The sequence below is a fragment of the Ceratotherium simum genome, chromosome 24 (genome assembly GCF_057802395.1).
Source record: "Ceratotherium simum simum isolate JZ-2026a chromosome 24, ASM5780239v1, whole genome shotgun sequence".
NCBI lineage: Eukaryota > Metazoa > Chordata > Mammalia > Perissodactyla > Rhinocerotidae > Ceratotherium > Ceratotherium simum.
In genome coordinates, this window is record NC_141923.1 from 30,674,486 (window position 1) to 30,700,699 (window position 26,214).

A 26,214-nucleotide genomic window follows, 5' to 3' on the forward strand; every position below is an offset into this window, starting at 1 on the left:
GGTCCCCTCACAGCTGGCTGTTGATTTCCGAGATGGGCACTGGCATATTATTCTCTGTCCACCAGATCTCCTCATGCACTCTCATGGGCCGGTGTCTTCTGTCTCCTTATGTCCTCACCTTGAGGCCAGATGGCCTTGCTTAGCAGGGGAGCTGTGTTTTGCCTCTTCCTAGAAGGCGACATATCCCTAAGAAATCTCATCCTGATGCTGGTTCTCTTCTGTCTGTGGGTTTGTCAGGGAGCACATTCGCTCCAACCCCCTTTCTACCCTCTTCTCCTTCTCACTCTACTGATGAGAAATTGGGTTCTTCAGAAAGGATCCTCTGGGGCCAGCCCCAGTGGCCTAGGGGTTAAGTTTGGCACGCCCTGCTTCAGTGGCCTGGATTCGGTTCCTGGGCACAGAGCTGCACCACTCATCTGTCAGTGGCCATGCTGTGGTGGCAGCTCACATGCAAAAAGAGGAAGATTGGCAGCGGATCTTTCTCAGTAAAACATACAAACAAAAACCAAAAAGAATCCTCTGACTACCCAAGGGTTTTAAACCACATAGATAAGAATAGCTGTACCTGGGCTCGTCTGGAGCCTCCTCACACAAGGAAGGTTCCAGAACCCTCACAAATGACATCTCCTCACAATGCCTCCAAGAACTCTGTGATTAACCCCAATTTTGCTAGTGGGGAGGGTGCTGCAGACAGGCCCTCAGTGTCCACAGAAGCCATCCTTTCTCTATTCCCCAATTTCTCTGGACAAATCCAAGAGACAGTGGCTCTTCCCAGGTTCTCTGCACCACACACACCACCAATCTGTTTGCTGCTCCGAATGTGCGCTCTGTTCCCTCCCACACTCCCCTGGTGAGAAGCCCCCAACCATTTTCTTGTGAGCGCTAATTGCCATCATCATTAATACCCAGTCATTAGCTGCTCCCACTGTTTGGGGGTGGGCTCCCATCCATCCTGCCCCTAAATGCCACTAGGGCTGTGTGGTGAATTGAATGTGACAGCTCTGCGGCATCCTAAGGTCTCAGCTTCGTGATCCTCCCTTGGCAGGGCTTCTGGAGTTGGGGAGGGAGGCAGGAGAGCTTAATCCAAGAGGCTAATCTGCAGTTCCCCCAGGGAAAGGTCTGGATGCCCATGGAGTGGGAATGCTGACTTTCCCTCTTCAGCAGAGCTGCAGGGTGACCCACACTGCTTGTGAGCACAGGCCTATTGGGAAACCAGCCCTGCAGACTCAGGAGTTTTCAGAGCCACAGGCATCTGCGTTTGCACCACCTGGAGCAGTAGAGACCTTTTGACTTTGGTCCTCCTGCTGTCCCTTGCTGCATCCCCCCAGCTGTGTCTCCAGCGAAGCCCATTGCTCATCCCTGCGCCTGCTGCTGCTGAAAGGGCAGAGCGGAGTGCGGGAGCCGGCATTGACCTCCCCCCAGCCTCCAGCTGCCCTGTGCTGCCAGCTCAGCAATTGACTGCCATTCCTCCTGTCCTCCTGCCCCTCCTGGCTGCTGTTCTCTGGCCTTTGTTCCTCTTCTGTCTCTCATGTTCTCCTGAGGATATGCTTCTTGTCTCTTCTCTAGGCTTGTCTCCTTCCTTTGTTCCCTTGCCTCGTTGCCTCAACTACGGGCAGCCCAGGGCAGCTTGGAGCTCAGACACTCCCCCTTGGGAGTTGGGGGTCTTCCCCACCGGAGCTGCTGCCCTTCCCCTCCCTGGGTGAGGCTGGATTCTTCTTCCTTCCTCCACTTCTCTTACCACCTTCATCTGTCTCCTGCAAATGAAATCACCGTGTGTGTGTGTGAAAGGAGGGTGGGAGGTTATGACTCCAAGAGGTGCCACTTGGAGGCATTCTGTTGTGACTCCTTAAATGCCGCCTTGGTAAACAGCCCTAGTGGGGCCAGGCTAGCAGAAAGAGCACGAGATTAGAATTCAAAACTCCTTTGACACAGGCTCACAATGTCAAAACTCTTCTTGAATTTCTTTTTACCTTCTCTACACAGTGGGACTCTATTATAGATGATGTTTTCAAGGTACATTTTGGGGGGTTGGGTGGGTGTGGGCATCTGGGAGGTCCTGGACTTGGATGGAAAAGCTATGTAAATAAATTCAGTCTAATCCATTCATCTGTCCATCTGTCTGTCCATCCATCCATCCATCCATCGGTTTAGTAACCATGTACTGAATGCTGTCTTGGTCCCCGTCCTTAAGGAGCTCACCTTTTTGAGCGGGAGTGTGCAACAGGCTCTGCACAGACTGGTGAAGGAGCATAGGACTCAAGGGCACTGCACGCCTTCACTCTGTAGGGCAGTGGTGCTCTAAGTGTGGCATCAGCATCACCTGGGAACTTGTTGGAAATGCAGATTCTCGGCTCCACCAGACCTTGTGAATCAGAGACTGCAAGGGTGGGGACCAGCAGTCTGTGTTTTAAGAGGCCCTCCAGGGCATTCTGGTGCTCACAAAGCTTGAGAACTACTGCATTAGGGGATTTGCAAAGGCTTCACCGAGGTGACATGCAAGTTAGCCCTTGAAGAATAAGAAGGGATTTCCCAGGAGGGAGAGGGCTTCCCAGGTAGAGGTAACCATAGGTACAGAGGTAGGGAGGTAGGAAATAGCATGGTGCATTCCAACAGCTGGCAGTAGTTGGGTCTGATATTATTGCAAGAATGGTGGAAATGGAGGCAGGGCCATGTTGGGAGCATCTTCTATGCCAGGCTGTGTAGTCATCATCCCATAGGAAATAGAGAACCCCACAGTAGCAATTACTGGAAGGCAAGAACAAATGATTTATAGAGAAATCCATTTGGCATATTATTAATCGTATGGTATATCTCTTTTATTTAATAGCATAAACGAATATAAAATGCTTTCTATAACATACTTGGAGCTCCTAAGAGAGAAAAGTTTTTTAAAATATAGTTCTATAAAATTTATTTCAAGCCTATTTCTTAGGTCCATGGCAGGGATGTTGGGTTGTCCTAGGTCCTGGGAGGTCTCAGTCTTCTGTGTAATGGGGGTCTGCCTGGTACATGGCTTTCAGTATCTATCAGAGAAGAAAAGGCCGACCCTAGTGCACCTTTGGAGGGCATGTTGTACTCTGCAGAACTGAAAGAGGAGAGTGGAGTTGATTAAGGGTAATGTCGGCTGATTAGATAATCTGAAAATTAGTCTGATAATGTGCAAATTATCTAAAAGAAGCATATGATGTCATTGCCACACTGATGGGAAAGATCTAACAGATGTTCATCTTCTGACATCCCTGTCCTCTAACATACAGCCCAGGGGCATCGGATACAGCTTTAAGAGAGAGAGTGAAAATTACCTCCGACACAAGCTTAAGAATTTGGATTACTCTGGAAGGAGCCTGAAAAGCCATAAAGCCCACACAACCCACCACTTACCCAACCTTGACACAGGAAATTCAGGCTTTGTTACAGGAGAGAGAGGAAAATTCAGATAGAGGGCTCTGTCGGGAAAAGTGAGCTGCTTCTTGCTTCCTGAAGAGCAAATTTGGAAACAAACAACCGGTGTTCTTTAGATGAATTATTATTTAAATAAACAGTTTACAGATTGCAAAGCATAGAAGAAGCTGAGGGCTTGCTCTGGCCTGAAGGTAGACTTGGAGTTCATTTCCCAGTCCTGTGGGTCATCCATACGCTTGACCTAGTGGCTGGGAGAATGGCAATGGAATTGGCCGGGCCAGAGTGGGTATCATGACTCTGTCACCCTGCCATCTTCAGTAAATGTGGGCCAGTTACTTATGTGTCTCTGCTCCTTCATTGCCTCATCTGTAAAACAGAGAGAACAATCAAACTGACCTCATGGGGTTGCCGTACGTCTTCAGTGGGATGATGTGGGTGTTTGGCACCATGCCTGCACGTGGTGAGTGCTGATATCCCATCCCTGTGCCATTTGGATCAACAGAGCCTGTCAGTGACCACAGATGGCTGATCTGAGTCATGGCCCATCTGTGGCTGTGCGATCCTGGGAAGCTAACTGCCTATGGGGGTCCCAGTGGCATCAGGCGTAACTATCAGAGCCTGACCTGGCCCTGGCACGTCCTTTGCTAAATCTTAGATATGGGACACCAATCCTCCTACACAGGCTAAACTTGAGTATTTATTGAGCACTTACTGTGCACATGCCCACTTGTGGGGCTAAGTGTAATTGGGCCTCCAAAAAGGCATAACACGTGACTTCACTCTAGGAGAACTTCTGCTTTAATTGGGGAAATAGGATGGATGCAGGAAACCCAGGGGGAGGAAGCTGTGGAGCAGCATCTAGCCAAGCGTGCTGTCCCTGTATTTACTGTCCCATTTCCCCAAGATCAGGCATCCACCCACCCCTTGGCTTGCTATGAGCCTCTTGTATTTCTCTCGCAATTTTGGCCTAATTACCTAGAATGTTCAGGATTGAAGAATTCTATGTCCTGAGCAATGACGATGACAATGATACTTGCTGACATTCCTTGAATGTGTCAGACACTGTGCTAAGTGAGCCACATTTATCTCACCCATTCCTCACAACAACCTTATAAGGTAGGTGCTGTATCCCCTAGAGGACACCAGGGCACACAGAGACCCAGTGATGTGCCCTGAACACGGAGCGTGAGTGTGAATTCTTCTGTCGTGTTGTCACTTCTTGGGAAAGCTTACTTATTTAGGCTTTTGATTTTTTTCCTGCCTTATCAGAAATAAAATTATTTTGAGGAGAGGAAAGAGGAAAAGAAGTAATGGAACACTTACTAGGTGCCAGGTACTTTACACACATCACCCCATTAGTGTTCACAGATCCTGGGGCATATGTTATCACTCTCATTTTACAGATGAGGAAACCGAGGCTCAGAGAGGTTGAGTAATTTGCCCCAAGTCACGTGTTTAGCAAGATGGGAAGCTGAGATGTGAATGTGCTTGAGTAGGATGCCATTCAATTATGTCAGGATGTTGGAACCCCAAGTGGTGGATGCCCATCTCAGCCTGGGGTCCTTGTCATGGTCCCACGACAAAGTTTTCACCTATAGGCCGACTGTTAAATGCATCATATTGCATAGTGGCTTTTCAAAAGAAATGAATATATTAATAGGTGCTACCTTAGTCAGCTGGGGCTGCCATAACATAATACCATAGCCTGGGTGGCTTAAACAGCGGGAATTTATTTCTCACAGTTCTGGAGACTGGAAGTCCAAGATAAAGGTGCCACCAGGGTTGATGTCTGCTGAGGACTCTCTCCTTGGATTGGAGATGGCTGTCTTCTTGCTGTGTCCTCACATGGCCTTTCTTCGGTGCATGTGGGTAGAGAGAGAAGCAAGCTCTCTGGTGTCTCTTCTTATAAGAGCACTAATCTCACCATGAGGGCCCCATCCCCCTGACCTCATCTAACCCTCATCTCCTCCCAAAGGCCCGTCTCCAAATACCATCACCTTGGGGGTTAGGGCTTCAACGTATGAATTTTGGGGGGAGACACAATTCAGTCTGTTGCAGGCACGTTTCGTCTTTAAAATGAACTTTAGCTGTTTTTGTGTTATATGGACTCCTCCCCCCGTTACAAATTCTGCTTAAGACTTTAATCTGTAAATGAGTTTTACTATACAAAAAACATCACACATCACTCTGTTCAATAATTTTCCTGCATCTTTCTCTCTCAGTCTGTATCTCACTGTCTTTCTAAGCTCAAATTACTCTTTCTGACTGTGTTCTTTAAAAAAAAGAACAATAATGCTGTGCCTAAAGGGAAAATCCCAGGATTCAGCCTTGGCCCTTTGTTTTCCTTCACCACTCATATTGGATCCCCCTCCAAAATATACCACACATCTGTCTCCCTTTCTCCATCTCCCGGCCACCACCAGCTCCAGCTTGGATCATTGCAACTTGACTGGTCTCCCAGCCTCTCTTCTTCCCTCTTGTAGTCTATTCTCCATGGAGTAGCCAAAGTGGTCTTTTTGAAGTATAAAACTGATTATGCCACACCCCACTCTCAACAGTTTATCACATTTGAATACAATCCAAATTCCTCACCTTCAGGGCCTGTATTGTTGCTTCTCAAGGTGTGTCAGCAGCATCAGCATCACCTGGGACTCAGGTGATGGATTCGTCCAGGTTTGCCCTGGACTTTGCCAGCTTTAGACTGAAAGTCCCATGCCCTGGGAACCCCTCAGTGCCAGGCAAACCCAGACAGTTGGCTGTTGCAACCCTGCGGGGGAGCTTGTAAGAAATGTGGAATCTCAGGCTCTACCCCAGACCCATGAATCCTAATCTGGATTTTAATGAGGTCCCTAAGTGGTCTGTTTGCACAACACTCAAATTCAAGAAGCCCTGGCCCCCAAGGCCTGCCGACCATTCTGGCCTGACTTCCCTCAGGTGTGGTTGTATGTGCCTGTGGTGGCGTAGTGTCAGGTGGCCCAGCTGAGAGCCACACTGCCTGGATTCAGAGCCAGCATAGCCACTACTAACATGTGACCTTAGGCAGAATACTTAGCTTCCTTGTGCCTCGAGCATCACCTGTGTAAAATCAGAACACTAATGCATCTATCTCGTAGGGTTATGTGAAGATTAAACATTAATTCATATAGAGCACAGCATCAACAGAAAATGTATGTGATACAGTGTGATATGACTCTCACATGTCGCGTTAGAGCCGTGGTTCTCAAGCTTGAGTGCATCAGAATCCCCTGGATGGTTCCTTAAAACACAGACCACCGGATCCCACCCTAGAGTTTCAGATGCAGTAGGTCTGGATTGGGGCCCTAGAATTTGCATTTTTAACAAGTTCCCAGGTGAACCACTGCCTCAGAGAAATCCAGCTTCCGAAGACCAATGTTCAGTCAATCTGTTTCCTTTTAATTCTCTCTTCTTTGGATGCACCGAGTCAGATAACTGGCCAGGAATCAGATCGCACTGTTAAATCTAGGGGTAAGCTTGGTTTTCATTCTTTCCCTAGGGCTCCGTGCTTCCTAGAATAGACATCTCTGTGGGTCCCAGCACCTGCCTCCTGGCTTGCTTTCTGGGTATGTCCCCTGTTGGTGTCCTCATCCCGGGGCTGGGCTGCCCCTCAGCTCTGTGGCCTCTTGACTCTCTCCTAATCCTCAGGTCTGACGCTTGAGGCTCATCCTTTTCCTGGTTACTGTTTTTCAGTCTGAAGGACACAAAAAATTCCAGCCTGTTGTGGATTGATGGGGCTGACATACCTGAGTCCCGTGTATGTGGTGACGAGGAGTGGTGGAGAGCGGCAAGGCTGAGCAAGAGAGGAAGGGGCCTTGCTGAATTCTAATACCACAATAATAATATCCTGAACTTAGAGGGACGAGGCTGATCCGGCTCTAAAGCACCGAGATGTCCTGCAATTCTCTGAGGGGAACGACACCATTCATTCAGAGGCCTGCTGACATAGTTACTCTCAAATTAAGCGTTTTCCTCCTCAACCGACTCATTTGGTGGCAATAACAAGTCGCTACGCTGGGGCGTGAACTGACCCCCATGACCTTCCACTGGAAAATTGAAGTATCTCCTTGTGCTTTCCCTAATCAGCGCTGAGAAAAGTAATCAGCTTTACTTGGCCTTTTTCTTGCTTTTCCGAAGCATCAATGTCAGACCCAGGTTGCTGGCCTAAGGCCAGAGCACAAAGGACATTACTGACTGGTCATGTGACCGGCTAGCCCCAGCACTGGTGACATGGTGTGCAGACTGCTGGCAAATTACACCTCTTACCAAATCCGTCCATCGAGATGGAGATATCAATATGAGCAGATGTGTTTTCTGTTTTTACGGCACAGTTTTTAGGAGTAAATAGTCACAGGGTTTGCGTCTAAGGGTGCGAGTTTTGTATTCTATAAAGATGGAGGAAGAGAAGGTAGGGGCAAGGAAGGGTGGGGTGACTGACACCACATTTTAAAATGTTTATAAAGCTGCTACAGCCACCAAAACACATAGTAAGACAGGGGCTGTTTTCTCGCCGGCTGCTGCATGGCTTCTGGCGAGAAACTGAAGATGGGGTTTAAGGGACTCTGGGGCCAGCTGAGCCTGGAAGTTCTTAATTCCTTCCATCCTGGTTTACAAAGAAATGCCTAAGGGAGAGGATTCTTGCAGGAAGGCAGGCCCATTGGCTTTTTCCACCACAGCTTTCTTCTCTCCAATGGGCCCCCCATCGCTTCTACTCCCCACTCTTTCTGTCTCCTGTTGTGAACAGGACTCACGCCAGCAGTGCCTTAGAGTGGTGACTCAGGACTCGAGGGACCCTTTACATCCACTCAATTCCTAGTCTTTGTGTTCTCTGTGCCTGGTAGATTTTTTTTTTCTCAAAAATCCTCTGTGAAGATTTGTCCATCCTTTCATTAAGTATTTACTGTCAGCTCTTTGTCAATCACTGTGCCAGGTGCTGGGGATTCAGAGATGAAAGCCACCACTCCTGCCCTCAGGGAGCTCACGGCTAATAGGGAAAGAGAACGTTCACAAATATAAAACAATGATGAAAGGCTGAGTTCCTCTGGGTTTGGAAAACTTTGCTTTTCTCTCTTCTTTCACCTATAATAATCTGCAAATAATAAGCCTAAAAGAGACCTTAAGACATCATCTAGCATATTCTCTTGACTCTAGATAGGTTGCACTCCAACACCCCCAGGCCTGAGGAAACCTTCCCAGGCGCAGAGGCCTCCTCAGAGAAGCCCACTCCTCCTTCGATGCCTTTAACTGTTTACCGGCCTTCGTTCCCAGCTTCCTTGAAGCGTTGCTGCCGTGTCAGCTCGTTCTGTCTCATGTTGTCCTTGATGACACAGAGTGAGGTGATTTAGCCCCATCCAAAAACTTGAAACTTGTTAAATCAGGCCTCAGCCTTCTCTTCTCCAGGTGGACTAATCTCAGTGGTGCCTGGAATCATCCTACATTAGCAGCTGCCCCCCTTAATCCTTATCATACATTCACATCGTCCTCAATGCCAGGTGGCAACATGGCCTGTGAGGAAGAGTGACTTCTCTCCATTGAGGACTCTGATGGCCTAACAGTTGTGGGGTGAGGGGACCCTGGTGTCCGTTTCCGTGCCAGGTCCCCGAGTCCCCTGCCTTTCCACATTCAGGGAGGGAGGAAGGCATCATTTATCTTCCTCCTGGAGCCCCAGGATGGGGCCTGAGTAGCTATTAGGTGGCCAAGAAGAACCAGCCTGAATGGAATCCCAACATTTTTATTCCTTGGATCTGTGGGATTTATTTTTTCATCAGTCCTATGGAAGCAGTGAAAAAAAGTGTCAGACCTTGGGGATAATTTATATGAGTAAACACGCAAGGAGGAGGGTGAGCAGGAGCATGAGAATTAAGGCCATTTATCCAGGCTTCGAGGCTCTGTTTGCCCCCTGGTCCAGCCTTCCCCACAGTCTTGATCTCGCCACCTTAACCCTCTCCTTGCTGTGCTCCACGTGGGCCGCACAGATCTCTTCACATCTGCCTCTCGGCCTCAGCCTTCCACTGCCTCCCCCTCCCACGTCCCTCATTAAAGGCTGGGTGGAAGGTAGCAGGATGTGGCAGCGGCCTCCAGCTGAGGCCTGCTCGCTGATTTTGAAGGGAAGAGACGTTGCTTACGCCCTCCTTCCTCACCCTTCCCGTCTCTGAAGCTTCCTCTTCTAGCCTGGCGGTCCCTTGTGTCCTGTGTGGCCAGCCTGGGACCACCTTTTCACTTTCCCTCTTTTTCTCTCCCCTTTTCTTTACTCCGTCCTCTCAAGATGCGCTCTGCACAGCCGGGCTAGGATGCTTTACACTTGAGAGATGGAGTAATAACAGGTGGCAAGACCAGAGGCTGCTGGAGCCTAGGATTCTGGTTGCCATGGAAACATGTCAGACCTGTGGAGGGACGGGAACTGTCAGCCGTGGAGGGTGGTCGGGGGACAAGCGAGAGGGATGAGGAGAGGCACGTCTCCTCCTGGAGGGCTCTGCTCACTGCCCCCAGATTCCCTGAGGGCTGCACACCCCAACTAGCAGGCCCTGGAAAAACAACTGCTGGACTGAGACTGGCACCGGGGCTGGGTGGTGGGCATGGAGCATGGCCGCGTGCTTGTGTACACCAGGCCCTGGCAGGCGGTCTGAGCGTCTGCTCAGGATATGAAGTCATGCTTTTGTGGATGTGCCGTGGAGGAGCCTAAACTTCTGGCTTGCTTCCCTAGGACACTTGGGCTGTAGCTTTGGTCTTGGCAGAACCAGATGAGGGGCTGTTGCTGGTGGCCAGACTATCCCTGCCACTCATTCTTTTCATAAGTGGCAGGCATATCACAGCAGAGATCAGACTGAAAGGGAGAAAGACAGCCCTGTCTAGGTGGTGGTTCTATGGAAGATTTGGGGCCTTGTTTGCCACAGACATGTGGCTTGATTGAAGTAAAAAATCCTATAGCGCACACTAATACCTTTCCAGAATGACTGCTCACCCTTTACTGAGTGTGGTGGTGGTACTGTTGGGGGCCTGGCTTTTCCTTTCTGTTGGTTTGATTTATTTGAATGTTCTCTCCCACCCTTTGTTACTTATTTATTTTTGCATTTCTTCGTGAACTTTGTTGCTGATTTCCATTTGTTTTTCCTTTGAGCTTTCTAGAGTTATCTCCCCCAGGTAAATTCCTAAACTCTTAAGGCTCACTTTATTTTCTCGGCAGCTTCCTTGTATCTGTTATATGATCTCAGCCCGTGAACATTAATCAACAGAAAACCAAATCCATCATCGCGGATGCTGCCATCAAGATACCACTTGGTCTTTGCCTTCCCCATCATCTTATTCTATAAAGCGGGACTCAATTTCCCCTAAGCAGAATCTCTATTTAAATCCTACTTGCAAGGTCTGGGCGAGCTTCCTATTTATAGTAAAATTCTTTTTATAATGATCTCTTACATGGTACCAGGAAATTGCTCACAGCTGGGTCAGGCCATAGGCTGGTATAGCCATGGTGTAAGATTTACTTAAAAAAATGTCTTCATGAGCCTCTGGAATTCTCTGGAGAAGTGTTTCTGCAGAGTATATGACAATAAACAGGATCACCCAGGATATATTACTGTGGTAGGGACATTAAATTTAAGCTCAAAGGGAATTTCCACTTTTATCAGGCCAATTTCAATAATTTTTATTGTGTTGGGCTTCATAATAATGTATTGGGCAAATCAAGCTGACACGAAAGAGGTTTATGAAATATTTTATATGCAAGGTATGGCCAGAAAGTGTTTGCCTCTGGACGTCCCAGGGGGCAAAGAAGTGTGACCAGGGGCAGAGAGTGTCTGGGGACACAGACAACCCAGGGTGAAGCCCGTCTCCTCCACTTTGTAACCGGGGCTTGGAGCCAGTGCCTTAATCTCTTTGGGCTTCAGTGACCTCATCAGTTAAATAATCCCTACATTACAAAGTTTTTGTGAGAATCTATGATATGACATATGTAAAGCCTTCAGTATAAGATCCATCACAGTTTTGTAGTACAATAAGTGTCTGCTTTTTTTTCTTTCCAAAACCAGTTGAACAAGAGGGAGGCTGAGTGGGTAGGAATAACCTGGTGTCCCCTTCTCAAGAGACAATGAATCATAGTCTTATAATTTTCTTGTATGTTTGTGTACAGGATGTTTTACCTACCATAGTAGGGGTACGGTGTAATTCTTCCAGCAACCCAGGGCTCTCAGCCACCCACTCTTTTTTTTTTTTTTAAAGATTTTATTTATTTTATTTTCCCCCCAAAGCCCCAGTGGATAGTTGTATGTCGTAGCTGCACATCCTTCTAGTTGCTGTATGTGGGACTCGGCCTCAGGATGAACGGAGAAGTGGTGCCTCGATGCGCACCCGGGATCCGAACCCGGGCCACCAGCATCGCAGCGCACGCACTTAACCACCAAGCCACAGGGCCGGCCCATCAGCCACCCACTCTTGTGTTCTCTGGGAGCTAGACATGAGACCAGGCCAGATGACTGACCAATGCATTTGGACATACACCAGCTCTTCTCTCTGAAGACTAGGGAAATAAACCAGGCAGTGAATGATATTCAGAGCAACAGATAACTCGGCCACAGAGGAGGCAAACACAGGGCTCTGTCCCTGTAGGAGGAGGTCCCAGGGGTGTCACTGGGCAGCCTACTTACATCTCCACCTTCCTTCTCCAAGCTGTTCATCCCACACATTGTTGTTAACCATTTCCTGTGTGCAAGGCATGTGGGTGTTACAACAATGAGTTAGACATGGTCCCCGACTTGAAGGAGTAGATCATTTGATATGGGGACATGAGGAAGGTGTACACATGTATGTAAACAAGAGAAGGGTCATAAAAGTGGTGTCAGCAGAGTGCCCTCCCCAAGGTGTAACTGGTCATTTCTGGCTGGGGAATTGGGAGAGCTCCATGGGAGAACTCTCACTCAGAAACCAATCCTAAAAATGTACCAAAAAGTATAAATGAACCAGATGCAAAAGCTATGGATTAGTCCATCCCACGCTGCCATTTTACCAAGATGGAAGGAAGCTTTGAGCTCTCTGTCGTGAGAAGAGAGTAGGAACTGAAGCAAAAAGGATTTTGCTAAAAATGAAGTATAACTGTTCACTGTCACTTTCTGTACTGTGTAATTGCTAGACTAAAATCGTACACGCCATCCCCCACAACCCCCACCCCTGCACGTCACAACTGCATGCACCAGGGCCTACAACTGGCATTTTAGCACCTCTTCACCCCCTCGGCCAGGCACTTTCTATGGGCAACAACCAACACAAATGTATGGGGGGACCCTGCTCTGAATCAGTCTCCTCAGAAACTTCTCTTCATCAGATGAATTAAATTCTGCTCCTGTGGTCTTTTTACATAGATCAATTTCTCTATCACTGTCTGCTTTGTTCTACTAGATCATTTCTGAATTTTTTATTTCTTGCAGTATCGGAGTCCCTAATTCAATGGGGTATTCCACTAAAGGTCTATTTGTGGTAAAAACTGTAAAGAATTATCTGGGAGTTCTTGTACTGTATATTCTACTTCTTCATCCTCATAAATCACAAGGGATACAGTGTGTTGCAGATTCTTTGGTTGCTTAAAGATTTTTTGAAAGGGGAGAAAATCTGACATAATAGGAAGTCCCTAGAGAACAGGAGAGAGACAGATGATGAGATGGGGCCTCCTGCGAGTTTCAGTGGATGATATGCATGGGATTCTTCGAACGCTTTTCATGCAGGAGGCTACCTAAGTTGTGATTGGCATCTCTACATTTTATATCTAGTTCATGTCAATCCTGAAACTTAGCTCAACCCCTAAATTTAATATACCCCACTTCTTTCTGTTCACTTTTTGATTGATTTCTATGATAGTCTATTAATGAGGAAACCCTGAGTTTATTTGCTTCATAGGCATGCTTGGATTTTCTTAAGAGAGTTCTAAAAATGGTTAAGATGGCAATTGAGAGAGAAGGAAGAAAGGGACTTCCTTCTGGATTTGGCCAATGAAAGTTTTAGAGGCTGAGTAAAAGTTTTGCAGACGTACTGATTTTTGGAGATTATTTGCGAAACCATTCTGTATGAGATGCAGATGTCTTTGAGATGCAGTGACCGATGAAGAAAAACCCACTCAACAGGCCACCGAGTGTGGCCAGCTCCTCTGTCTGCCCCAAACATCCAACACTTTTCTTGCAGAGACTTGTCTGTCTCCCTGAAGATGAAAATCAATGACTTAGAAACTGATTAAACAATCCAAATAGCAATTGATAAATGGATTAACCCTCTATAATGTAATTCTGCAAGCTTTTGTCTTCTGCCTTCCCCAGGTAAGCTTTTCTATTCCTGGAGGCAAAGCAGAGGTAGGAGGAAGCGGAGGCCAGAGGGAATCATATTAAAGTGGGTGAATCCGTTTATCACTAACTGTCTGGATGGTATTTCTGCTCACATATCTGCTTCCTTTTACAGATTTTTACCCTACGGGACCCTGATTAATGTTAGCCAGTGAATAATGAAAGATAGCAGACAATGGGCATAGCGAGGAGGAAAATACCCCAGTGGTTCAGGCTGATCCCATAAATAGAGAGACTTTTCTTTTTAGTCACAAACAGGGAGTGTTAATGTGACAAAGAAATGTCCACAATAGGGGTAAAACAAGACAGGAAAATGGAGGTATTTCTTACCATGCAAAGGTCTGTCCAAGGCTTTTCAACCGGCCCCCAGAAACTGAGGATGATTTCAGTGCTCGAGGACATGTGCTGCGTTGTTTTTAACATCGTGTCCCAAGATGTTTCTTTGCCTTTGTATAAGGACTTTCAGCATGGGTGGCTTATGAAGGTCTTAAGCCTCAAGACATGCTCACTAATTCACCATTCAACCTATCTCTGGCATGAGGCCAGAGTGTCCTGTCACTGAACTAAGTGTCCAGTTCTGCTTCTAGGCACTTGGGATCTGCTGATTAACTAGTCCTGGATGCTTTCCTTGACCAATGAGTCTGGACTTCAGAGAGATGAGGCTGAACACCAGCCAAAATGTTCATCAGAGTACCCAAGAGCATCTTCAGTGTCCTTCCTGAAAATGACCGCCCATCAGTGCTTCTTTGTTTTCATTTTCAGGGACAGGAGGAACATCTAAACGAGAGCATCTTTCCCAACGTCACGGCCTGGGCATTGACCGTTCTCTCTCCCTCTAGTCACACCATTGTTTATAGTTTCCATCTGCTGTCAGGCCCTGAGAGTTGGTTGTTCAGGGCTAGGAGAAGTTCACTTGACTAGTAGGCCTTCTGGATGCTTTGCCCATCCAGGGATGCGATCAGAGGAGCAAGTAGTTTGTGTAAAAACACAGAGATGGGAAATATTGCAAAAATCAAATTAAACTCTGGATGGCTTGCAAGGCATTAAGACTGTTGAACTGAGGAGGATTAAAAAGAAAACAGTGCAATTTAACAATTTGGTTGTAACACAACCTCAGATTCTAAACTTCATATTCCTTCTGGAGCAATTCTGCCACAATGTGGGAGAAAAGGGGCCGGTAGAAACTCATCTCAGCCTAAAATTGGATTTTTTTTTTTATATATTTCCACAGCCCAGAAAGGACCGGATGGGACAGTCATTCCCAATAACTACTGTGACTTCTGCTTGGGGGGCTCTAACATGAACAAGAAGAGTGGGCGGCCTGAAGAGCTGGTGTCCTGTGCAGACTGTGGACGCTCTGGTGAGTGTGGTCCCTTCTTGCATCATGTGCCTGTAGACCAGGAACTGTTCCACTTGCATTCCATCTTGTGTGGGGGTTGAAGGGTGGAGTGGAGAAGTGAAGGTGGTGATGATTTTGAGTGGAGAGGAGTTGTCAGGTCATTTTGATATTTTTCTTCTTTGGGTCATAAGAATCAAAAGTTGTGCCCTGGAATCTGGGGAAAAGGGAAAGGAGAAGTTTTTGACTTGTGTCTGGCCTTTCCATGGGGTGGATATTTCTTTGTGTGTGTTGTGGTGGACAACAGTGAGATAGTGTGGAAACACCTGGAGACACAGGCAACATGCTTCTTTGTATCAGGTGTTGTGCATGTAATTAAAAGATGTGTTTGTTCTGTGGAAGTGCCTGGGGCAAACGGGGAGAGTATGGAAACGTGAATATTGGGAGAGTAGCCACGTCTTGAATTGTGGGAGTCAGAGACCCCTGGGCTCTTGGCTTGCTGCATAAATACCACCTCCATTGGCCACTCATCCCATTTTCTCATATGGAACAGACAAAAGAGACCCTGATAGATCAAGGAGGCAAAAGGGCAGGTGTTTTTAGCGCTAATCTGGAGTTGAGTTGGCATGTTTTGAAATTTTCATCTTTCATCTATCCAAAGACTAAAACAATGAAAAAAGACTTTGGTTTTGTTCTTTCATTTCTTAAAATGAGTTCAGGTCTTCAAGTTTTGTTCAAGCTGTTGTTTGGTTTTTCAATTCTAACCAAATTATTATTTTTGGCTGGTCATGGTTGGTTGGTACTACCTGTTTTTCAAATTATTTTGTGATAACTAGGCTGAAGCACAAGGCAGGGAGGAGAGAAAGTTTCAGATTCATCTTGAGTCTCATCAGCTGCTGACTAGTGGGTGAAAGACAGTTCAGTTGGATGGTGGGTCCAGCAGTGAGGAGTCATCACTCTTTTCTCTCTTTCTACCCAGTGTCTCTTCTACTCCTAGTCCCAAGAGAAGGACTGAGATGACCACACTTGGGTTTACTATAGCAACTCTGTTCTTCCCTTGCTTTGCCCGCAAACCTTAGCTTTAGTCTCTTTATATTTGGTGTTTGGGTTGTTTAGGCTTCAAGACTGACTTGAGTGGCAAATCAGTAGTTGGAAAAGGAGTATGGTTTCCATTGCACACAACCCTCAACATTTAACTCTTAAGGACTCTGACGGGGGGCCCGTCTGTGCAATTCTGTCAATTCATTTACTTTCCAAACATGATACCTAATGTTGAACTTTTTACTCTACTGGTGCTAGCTTAGAAGAACGGGCCCATGTGAGAGTGGACTCTGGGTTTTAGATACATAAAAAGAAAATGAAACAAATGAAATCCAAGTCAGTGTTTTTTAAAAGCAAGCGATCAGACAAAATCTCTACCGCCAGAAGCAGTCACCCGGCAAAGTGATGTTCTAGGCAGAATGCTATGGACTGCTGTGGGTTTGGGATGTACTAGAGAGGGCAGCTTCAGAATTCTCACTGCAAACTGCTATAATTTCCCCCCTTCCTTTCCTACAAGGGATGGGGTACTTGCCATGGGGGACCAGAAATGGGCAGTTGTTTTTTTTCCTACCCAACCCCTTTCTCTTCACAGCCTTTATTCAGCTTTTTCTTCCCTAGATCTGTCTGCTGTGTGACTCAGGGGGCCATTTTATACCAGCCTAGGTCTTCACATTGCATTTGCTGAGGATTAATTTTGGTGGATAATTTAGTCAAGGTCTGACTCTGATGTTCCTGAAATAGTTGATACCTTGGGAATAAACAGGTGGCCTTAGCCCATGGGGTGTGCTTGTTAAAGCAGGTGGGCAAATACTTCTCTAGGGCCTCCCTGGAGTCCTCCCAAGGAAGAATGAGGAACTCGGAAGAGCTGCCTTTCCCTTTCCATCTACCCTGCTACCTCTGTTTCCTGGGGAGAAAGTTCGATTCCTGAAATTGGCACCATAAGCGGCCTATCACGACTTCATTTGAGAGCAGTCCTGGGGCCCACTTAGAATGTGAAAAAGCTTAAACCTGAGTTTTAGAGATTTCAGGATCCTGTATTTTATTAGGCTTTTTTACCCCCTATTTCTCACTTTCTTAATGCTCTGAATTAGATTTGACAACTCTGAACTTTCTGGAGTAACTAAGACCTGGGCGTCTTTAGCAGCTGGAGTGTGTATGTGTGTGTATGGGCACGCACATGTGTATGTTTATGTGCATGTATGTGGGTGCAGCTCACAGAAGTGTCCTCCAGTGGTTACAGAAAATGAGAGACTCTTTTGTTACCTACCACTTATCAGCCTTTCCAACTTCTTTTTGCTTTCAGTGCAAATGAACTACATGGTGTAAGGGCAGAATTGAAAGGGTACCGAAAGAATGGGATTAGAAATGGGTAAAAATAAAAACAAAATGGATGGAGGCTTAACCACCTCGAACAGGTTATCTGATAGTAATACCTTTGTAAAACTGACTGTCAAAGTGAAGGACAAACATTGTTCAAAGATACAGCAACCGAAAAAACACCAAAGAAATACCAACCAGGCTTTAAAACCACCAAGGAAATTCATTGTCTGGGACAGGTTGAGCGAGTGTGCATGCGTATGTGTGCATACAGAAGAGAAGAAAGAAAGACCCAGGTTGAAGCTTTCGCTGTCAGAGCTGTGGACATATATATTATGGTAGAGATGATGCTTTTTGGGGAGGGAGGAATCCTTTTCCCTGGAAATGTTGGCTGTGTCTCCTTACCCTAAATCCCTGTCGCCAGGTGATGCATCCAGTTAATCCCTTTTGGTGTATAATGGTTTATGATCTTGCTATTAAAAATAACATTGTAATAATGTAAATAAGAATATTAATAATGCTGTCTGTTGCTTAACCATGTGCTGATATATTCATCATACATGTCAGCTCATTTGGGAGGAGAAGGCAGGAAGGAGAAGGAGGCAGCGGCCGCAGCACGCACCACGGAGGACTTATTCGGTTCCACGTCAGAAAGTGACACCTCAACTTTCCACGGCTTTGACGAGGACGATTTGGAAGAGCCTCGCTCCTGCCGAGGACGCCGCAGTGGCCGGGGTTCACCCACAGCAGATAAAAAGGGCAGTTGCTAAACCCACGGAACAGACTCTCTGGGCAATTAGCCATCACCCTCTGACTTTGGTCATTGTTCTGGTTCTGAGATATTTTTTTAATGAAAGACAACTTTAGGTTTTCCCTTCCTCCCTGCTTTTTCCTCTCACTTTCCACATGTCCCTTCCCCAGCTTCCCTCCATTTTGGGTATGTACAACAGAAGCACAAACTACTGAAGCAAAACAGAACAAAAAAAGCAGAATAACAGTCCTTCAGAGAGATGGCATCATGATGTACTATTTATTTTCCATAGAAATGGGAAGTTAGGCAGATTCTCTCTTTTTTAGGGGGGGGAGGGGATCTTTTTGACACGAGCAGAGTTGATTTCCTCAGTTTTCCTATTTATTGGCAAAATGAACAGAGGAGGAACATTGGGTTTGGAAACAAAGAACCAATAACATTAAAAAACTATTATTTATGTATTCTAGCTATTATTAGAAGTGGACCTTTTATTTGAGAGAGACCTTTTATTTGAGAGAGAGAGGAGGGAAATCAAAGAAATTGAAGTCATATCCTGTTTAGAAGAAAGCCACTGGGGGGAGGATTGATTCAAGGAGACCTAGGCAGGAGGATTTCCTCAATGGGAGATGATTGCACTTTCTGTACCCCACGGAGTTTGTGGCTCCTCACGGCAGCCCCCTCCCCATTTCTCCTCCCTGACCTTTCCATCTTCCTCCCTGCTTGCAAGAAAATGTCAGCAGTTCCTGAGAAGTCTGGGCCACTGGAGTGTGGCCTCCCCCGAGCGCCTGGGCCCAGACCAGCAACGCCTCCTGGGCTCCTCCTCTCCGTCAGCATAGCTGCTGTTGTGTTGTTGCTGGTTTTCTCCTCACTTTCCTCCTGGCGAAGAGCAATTTCCAAATGCAGGAACGGAACATAAGCAGAAAGTCATGAACTCAGCAGTGACTCAACAACCCGAGGCTGTGCTCATGGAAGCAAGAATGATACCTCACAGTATATTTCCCTTCCTTGCCCCTGTTTACAAACATATAAATTCCTGTTGGATGATCAAGTCTCCTGTATTTCTTCTATTATTTTATAGTGCCCTCCAGGCACTTTGTTTTATGTTTCCAATAGCACCTCCTGAAATAAACCAAAGCAACACTTGCTCAAGGCCTCTGGGCGATGGAGAAGACCATCCACCTTGTTGGCAGTCCCAAGAATGAACAGCTGTGTGGTCTTAGTCAAAAGGTATGTCTTGGCTGACCTGTCTTACAATGAGGGCAAAATCATCATAGTTTTTTTGTTTTGTTTTGTTTTTTAATTTTTTCTTTCTTTCCTCCCTCCTCCCCACCCCCCCAGCTTGTCTTTTGTTTGTCTGGGTTTGGACCCCCTTATTAGTGTGGGAGAGGCTACTAGAGCTGCTTCCACCCAGCCCTGCTGTGTGTGCATGCATACCCAAGCGGGCCTGGGCCTAGGTGGGGGAACTGAGGCTTGCTTGGACTCTGGGGAGCTCTGTGTGGAGAATGGTGTGCTTCTGGCTTCTGGCTTCAACTGTAAGCGAAAATGGCTGGGGAAGTGCTTGGCTAACTCTGCCTCCCTTGGCTGTACCTGGAGGTGGAGGCCAGGGAACTGAGATTGGAGTTGGCTGCTGGACTTGGGGTAGGAATGAAGAGTACAGCCAGAGGGGACTGCATGCCTAGGGTGGTATGCCTTGCTCCAGGTACCAATTTAAGAGCCAAGGGGATGAGTCCAAATGAAAGAAGATCTGTGATTAGGCACAACACTCAACCGAGCTGACATGAAGATTCTGAACTCCCACTAAGTGTGGTCAGGGTCTCCAGCCTCCATGAGTACACAGGCCATGAGACACAGCCCTGCCATTTGGCGTGGGGTAGGAGATCTGAGTGGCTGCCCAGGCAACAGGCTGCTTGTAAGTGTCTGAGAAGATCTGCTTTGACAATCCAGCCTTTGCAGATCCTCATGAGTTAGACCTCTCATTAAAATGACAAACCAACCAAACAAAAGCTAGGACCAAGCAAAGAAACCCACAAATGGACCCTTTGTGCTTCCCTGGTGGCCTGAGACAGAAAGGGCTTCTACTTTTCTCCTGCTTGAAATGTGTAAGCACTTGCCTGAGCATTTGTTCTCCGTTTTGAGAGAAGGAAAGTAACCACCTTACCCGCTTTTGGGATGTTCTGCTAATCTGTATGTGGCCCTTGCTCCTGGGAAATATGGCCTAAACCTCCAACGTTATGATATTCCTGCATGCTCACATGTGTGAAAAAGTTAATATAGTTGGTTCCAGTTGGTTTCTGCTAAGGAGATACACCTTCTCTTGCTGTCCTTCTCCACCTCTTTACTTTATCTGTTCAGTTACTTTGCCTCAGATATTGAGTTCAGAGCATTACGACTTGCTCTCGTTGATGAAATGTGAAGTTCCCTGTTAATACAAATATGTGCAACCAATCTGTACTATCATTTGAAATCTGTGGAGTTGTTTGTAGTCTTGAAATTTGCAATGACAGCTTGCCTTTGAATTTGAAATTTTTAAAAATCCATGTAATTAAAACAAATGCTAAAAAGCCACCTAATTTCAGAGTCTAGCTTGGGGTTCTGAAGGGGAACCAAGAATGAAGAACTGTCTAAACAAGACAAACTCCCATGGAAAGATTTATCTGAGGATGGCTATTGCTTATCTATTTTATCTTTACTAGTATAGCTTGATCTTCAGTTTCTGCTGTTGGGGTAGTAGATGTCCTCATCTTTCTCAGTTGGTGTAGCCAATGTGAGCAGAGTAATATATCCTACCATTGCCTGAGCACCTTGTCTCACCTTGGTTATAGTATCTTTCAACAGACTTGCAATTTACATCCTTGAAAAACAAATAAGAGAGAGCACTGGAAGGGACTTTGGAGATGATCAAGTTCAAATCTTTCACTTTTTGGTTGAGAAAGATCAACCCAGAGAGGTTAGGTGAGTTAGGATTGAGAGGATGGAACAGACATTGATTTGGAGGCAAATATCTTAAGGTGAAGGAAGGAAACTCAGAGGAGGCGGAGGAGAAGGAAGCTGACTATCCTGGGTTTCCAAATGCCTTGATGGTTGACGTTCTGTTTTTGTCCCTCTTTCTCTACCTGGCAATGGCCAATATTGATGTGCCAGGCATTGTTCTGAGTGCTTTCCCTGCCTACTCCATGAGCTAGGTGCTTGTACTATCTCCGGTTTAGAGATGAGGAAACTGAGGCTTAGTAATAAGGTTAAGAAACGTACTTAAAGCCCCACAGCTAATAAGGAACCAGCTATTGATTCCTGGCAACCTGACTCCAGGACCTATACTCTTTGCCTTTACCATTGTTCCATTGCTGCCCCTTGAGTATTCCTATATATGGAATATAGGAATATATATGTGTGTATATATATAAATATATATATGTAATATATGTGAATATATATAGGAAAAAAAATATATCTATGTATATCTTCCTTGCTCTTTCCCAGGTCCAACTGAAGAAAGGGGGGTGTTTGTAATGAATATAGCTTTAAAAGGTAACCTTATTAAGAGCAATTTCAAAACTGAAGAGTAAGCAATTAGATCCCCAAAAAGATAATTCCAGTTAAATTTCTGTGCAGAATATTATAGAGAGCTCATCTTCTAAACCATCATTTCTAGACATTCTCTCCTGATGCCTATTAGGGACAAAGATCTCCCTTTTGTGACCTCCGGAATTGCAAGAGCTGTGTGAGCAGTCAACACATCTATCATTTTGTTGTTGCTTTTGTTAAATAAGTATCACTACTCAAATTTTAAAATAAATTAGAATCATCAAGATGAAAATGATCTGACTAGTTTCCTTTGTCCTCAGCTCAGTAAAGTACCACCCCAGATGCTTCAGAGATGTCACCTAATTTTCTGAGTCCTAGCCTAAAGATTAGGAGAATCAAGGATATAGAACTTTCTAAATTTAGTACAACATTCAGATCCCCTGGGGGGGACTATTGATGTAAACTGTTGATGTTGTTGTCTATCTGATGTTTTTTCCTACCTGGAACAATCAAATCCTTTATTTCTGTTACTGAGACTATGTAGAGATCAGATCCTCTAATCACTGTAACTCTGGGAGTGAGGAATATGCATTTAGTTTTTTCAGAGTACTTTAAAGTCAGTAATGCAATTTGATGCTGGTATTTTAGAGAGAAAGATTTAATAAAAATATGATGTTCACATCAATAGTATCCCTTTAAGTCTTCCTGCTTACTTTGCATCTCTCCCTGCACCTAATGGGCTGCAGCCTGATACTGCCTTTCTATAGCACTTGAGGGAACACCAGATCATTACTCAGGGAGAGAACTAAAGGCTGTTTGGAGGTTCTCACTTTGTAGTGGAGTAAAATTAATTAATATTATCCCAATATGCCTCCTGTTACATCTGATGAATGTGATCTTGACTTGTACTTAAAGTCTGAGCAGACTCGTGCATTAGGAATTTTTCCAGAGGGGATTTTGTTAAGCCTTTGGAAGTGGAGTTACTTGTGTTGTGTATTTTCTGAGTGAGGCATTTTTGATCTAGTGAGTAGAAACCTAGAGTAGAAATGAAAAGTTCTGGGTTCTGGACTCAGTCCCTGTGTGAGTTTGTTGCCATGAATCTTGGCTTCAGTTTCTCTATCCCTAGGTTATGGACATTTCTTACCCTATCATAAAGTGTACTCAGCATTGTCTCATGATGATTCTTCACATCATGTAACAACCTTGTGAGGGAGGATAGATATCATTTGTTCTCATTTTACTGATGAGGAAACTGGGGTTTGATCAGGTTAGAAGACTGTTTTGAGGTTCCAGGGTCAGTAAGTGGTGTCTGGGTCTTCTGATACTTTCCTCAGTCTGTACTGACTTCTCCAGAGAAGTAAAATCTTCATTTTGAAGATTTCTTGAGTAAAATCAGTAAAGGGCTTTGAGGTCTTTCATTCAAGACCTCATTGGATTGAGAGGAGGTATTGGATGGTAAAACAAAGCAAAACAAATAAAACAAAAAACTACCAACCCAGGATCACATTAGAATCCTGCTGAGAAGTAGCCATGTCTCATCCTCATGTACTTTCCCAAAGAATTAAAATTGAGCTTTCTAAATGGTCACTGTTTTGGTGGTGACATCGGGGTGGTATGAGGGTGGGAGTGGTGAAGTGGCAGGGAGTGGACACTTCAGGCCCTGTTTTGGTCACCTACCCAAGTGCTTCTAACACTAAACATTGGATTATATGATACTGTTGTGCTTAATAAAAGTGATTTCTGACCATTTACTCAAAATAACAGTCTAGGAAAAACCATTCTGCTTGACTGATTTACAAAATAGTGGAGAATGATGGCAGATCCCTGTCAGAACTGAATTACTAGCTAAAAAGCATTGGCAATTAGGTTTTCAAAGGATCTCAATACTGGCCCTCAACCAATGACTAACACTTGTATGAAAATTTTTAATTTTGAAATAGTTTTAGACTTACAAAACACTTACACAAACTTACACAAAGCATTCCCATATACTCTTCACCCTGATGCTCCAAATAGCCACAGTACAAAGATCACAATCAGGAAATTAACATTGATGCAATACTGTAATCTACAGACCTTATTCAGATTTGGCCAATTGTCTCACTAACGTCCTTTTTCTGGTTCAGGATCCAATCCAGGATAACATGTTGCATTTTGTTGTCATGTCCTCTCAAAGTCCTTTAATCTGAAGTAGTTAGTTCCACAGTTTTTCTTTGTCTTTCATAACCTTGATACTTTTGAAGAGCACTGGCTAGTCATTTCATAGAAAGCCTTTAGTTTAAGTTTGTGTGTTGTTTCTTACTGATTAAAATCAGGTTATGCATTGTTGGTAAAAATACACAGAAATGATGTTGTATCCTTCTCAGTGCATCACATCAGAGGGTATGCAATTTATTTTTCCCCTTACTGGTGACTCAGACATTTGGCCTTTCAGCTGAAGTCCAGGCTAGTGTTTTTGTAGACCTTGGATGATACTATTTTTATTCATATATACCTTTGTTCATTTGATGACTAGGGACTAACACCAGTATGCATATGACTGCTTAGCCCTGTGAGGGATGAGATGAAATTAAACATGGAGCCAATGGATTTATTTGCAATCTAGTTGAGCAGACTAGGTATTCACAAGTAGTTAAAACGTGTAAGAGCGTCGTGGGGTGGTTTATGATTATTTTTGCTGTGGATCACAGTAGTCAGGGAGATTTTCTTGGAGGAAGCCATCCAGATCAACAAAGAACTCTAGCTTGACTACTGCTATTTAATCTGTAGGCAACAATGTCTATTGTTAGAGAGAATTGAGACAGAGCTGAACAGAAAGCAAAGCTGAGAATCACGACCTGAAACATGTAAAATGGCAAAAATCACAATATTAAAAAAAAGTGCTTAAGTATTATTCTGTAGCATTTTGTTCATGCCACTAGTATAGTGCTCGTCACAACATATTATGATCGTTTGTGATATTTCTCATCAAACAGATGTTGTGTTCCTTGAGGGCAAAGATGATGTCATTCATGCGCCTTGGACGGTGCCCGATGCCATTGTATCATAATTATTTGTTGAAACAAACTAAGAACTGAGCAATGTTTCTGAGCTAATTAGTGGAACGATTTAGTGCCTCATTCCATACATAGTGAATGCTCTATAAATTTTGCTGACAGAAAGGTTGGAAAAGTCATATCTGGACACAGCATCCATTGGTGAAGTCAGAGCGGGTAGATGAGATCCAGGAGGCAGAGAAGTGATGGTGAGGGGGGCGGAAGGGAGAATGAGGATGTGAGCACAGGGCTGAGGGGAAAGTTGAAGACGTGTGGAGGGATGGAAAGTAAGCCTCCTTGAAGGAGACTGAGAGTAGAAGACCGAGAACACAGCAGGACATTACCAGTGGCCTGCGGTTGGCCTAGCCAGGGGAAATGAAAGAGAAAATGGATGTTAGGAGCACAAAGTTGGGAACCAACCAGATATTTTCTAGGTGGCTTAAGTGTAGCAAAGGAAATAAAGTGTGTGTGTGTGTGTGTGTGTGTGTGTGTTGGGGGGTCAAAGTTGAAAATTTGAGGAAACTGAAAGGACGTGGAGTATGGTTATAAGACAGACTCACTAAAAGAATGGCAGTTGACATCTGACCAGAGGGGTCAGGGGCATTGGGAGAGGGACAGAAAGTCCTGGCAGGGTGTGAGAGTCTGGATGCCCAACAAGAGAACACTTGGCAGGCACTCTATGGGAGGCCTGGAGAAGGGCCAACTGGTTCTATCACTGCAGTGAAGGGGCCAGAGGCAGGTGGAACCATGAAGAGATGAGCACTAGGAAAGAGGAGGGGATCCTGGGAAGGGGCAGAAAAGCATATCTGAGAGGTGAGACTGATGGGATGGGATGGAAAGAAAGAGGACCAGGTGTGGAGGGAGGGCTTGGTCGTTGGTGGAAATGAGGCCCTTCTCAGCCTTCCTCTGAAAACATAAGTAGACAGAGTCTCAGCTTTGGAAATGTATCTAATCCAGTCCCATACACCTGAGCAGTGGGTAGTGCCTTGGGTACTAGAAGGCGAGGTGGGGGATGGGGAGAGGAGTTCACCTTGGAAGAGGCTAAACTGCTCATTTGATTTTGAACTTTGTTCCTTGCTGACTTGGCCATTTTCCAGTTGAGTCCCTCCTTCCTTTCCTCCCTCCCTTGCCACTCAGCTCAACGAGAGCTGGGCGCTGTTAGGGGCACCCATCTCTGCCCTCAGGAACTGCTTCTGGGGTGAAATGTGATAGTACTTGGTTTTATTGCTTACCCCTTTGTGCCGACTACTCCATTCCAAAGACCAAAGTAACTTAGCAGATTTCATTTCAGCTAGAAGCAAAATCCATGCCTGGTTAGTACTCATCCAGGCTGAGGGACCCACCTGGTTTGAACTGCCACCAGGTTCCAAGGGATCCTGGTTCCAGGTTCCACTTGGGATCACTGGGCTAGTTGAGGACTGGAACAGTTGTCTGGGCTTAGTTCTCTCTCCAAGTAATTCCAACCACCTGGAA

At 45.5% G+C, this 26,214-nt stretch overlaps 1 protein-coding gene across 4 annotated transcripts in view; it reads left to right on the forward strand.

Annotated features, from left to right (window-relative positions):
- DPF3 (double PHD fingers 3) overlaps positions 1-26,214 on the forward strand; it is a 241,609-nt gene that overhangs the window by 172,079 nt on the left and 43,316 nt on the right. For 2 of the 4 annotated variants that reach the window (XR_015556157.1, XR_015556158.1), the window contains 2 exons: positions 14,971-15,099; positions 18,001-19,411. Coding sequence is in view for 2 of the 4 variants with exons in the window: in XM_087448284.1 (XP_087304410.1) it covers positions 14,971-15,099 (129 nt within the window). In the remaining 2 variants the exon portion in view is untranslated. The remainder of the gene's footprint in view (positions 1-14,970; positions 15,100-18,000; positions 19,412-26,214) is intronic. The other 2 variants (XM_087448284.1, XM_014784367.2) reach the window with 1 other exon arrangement.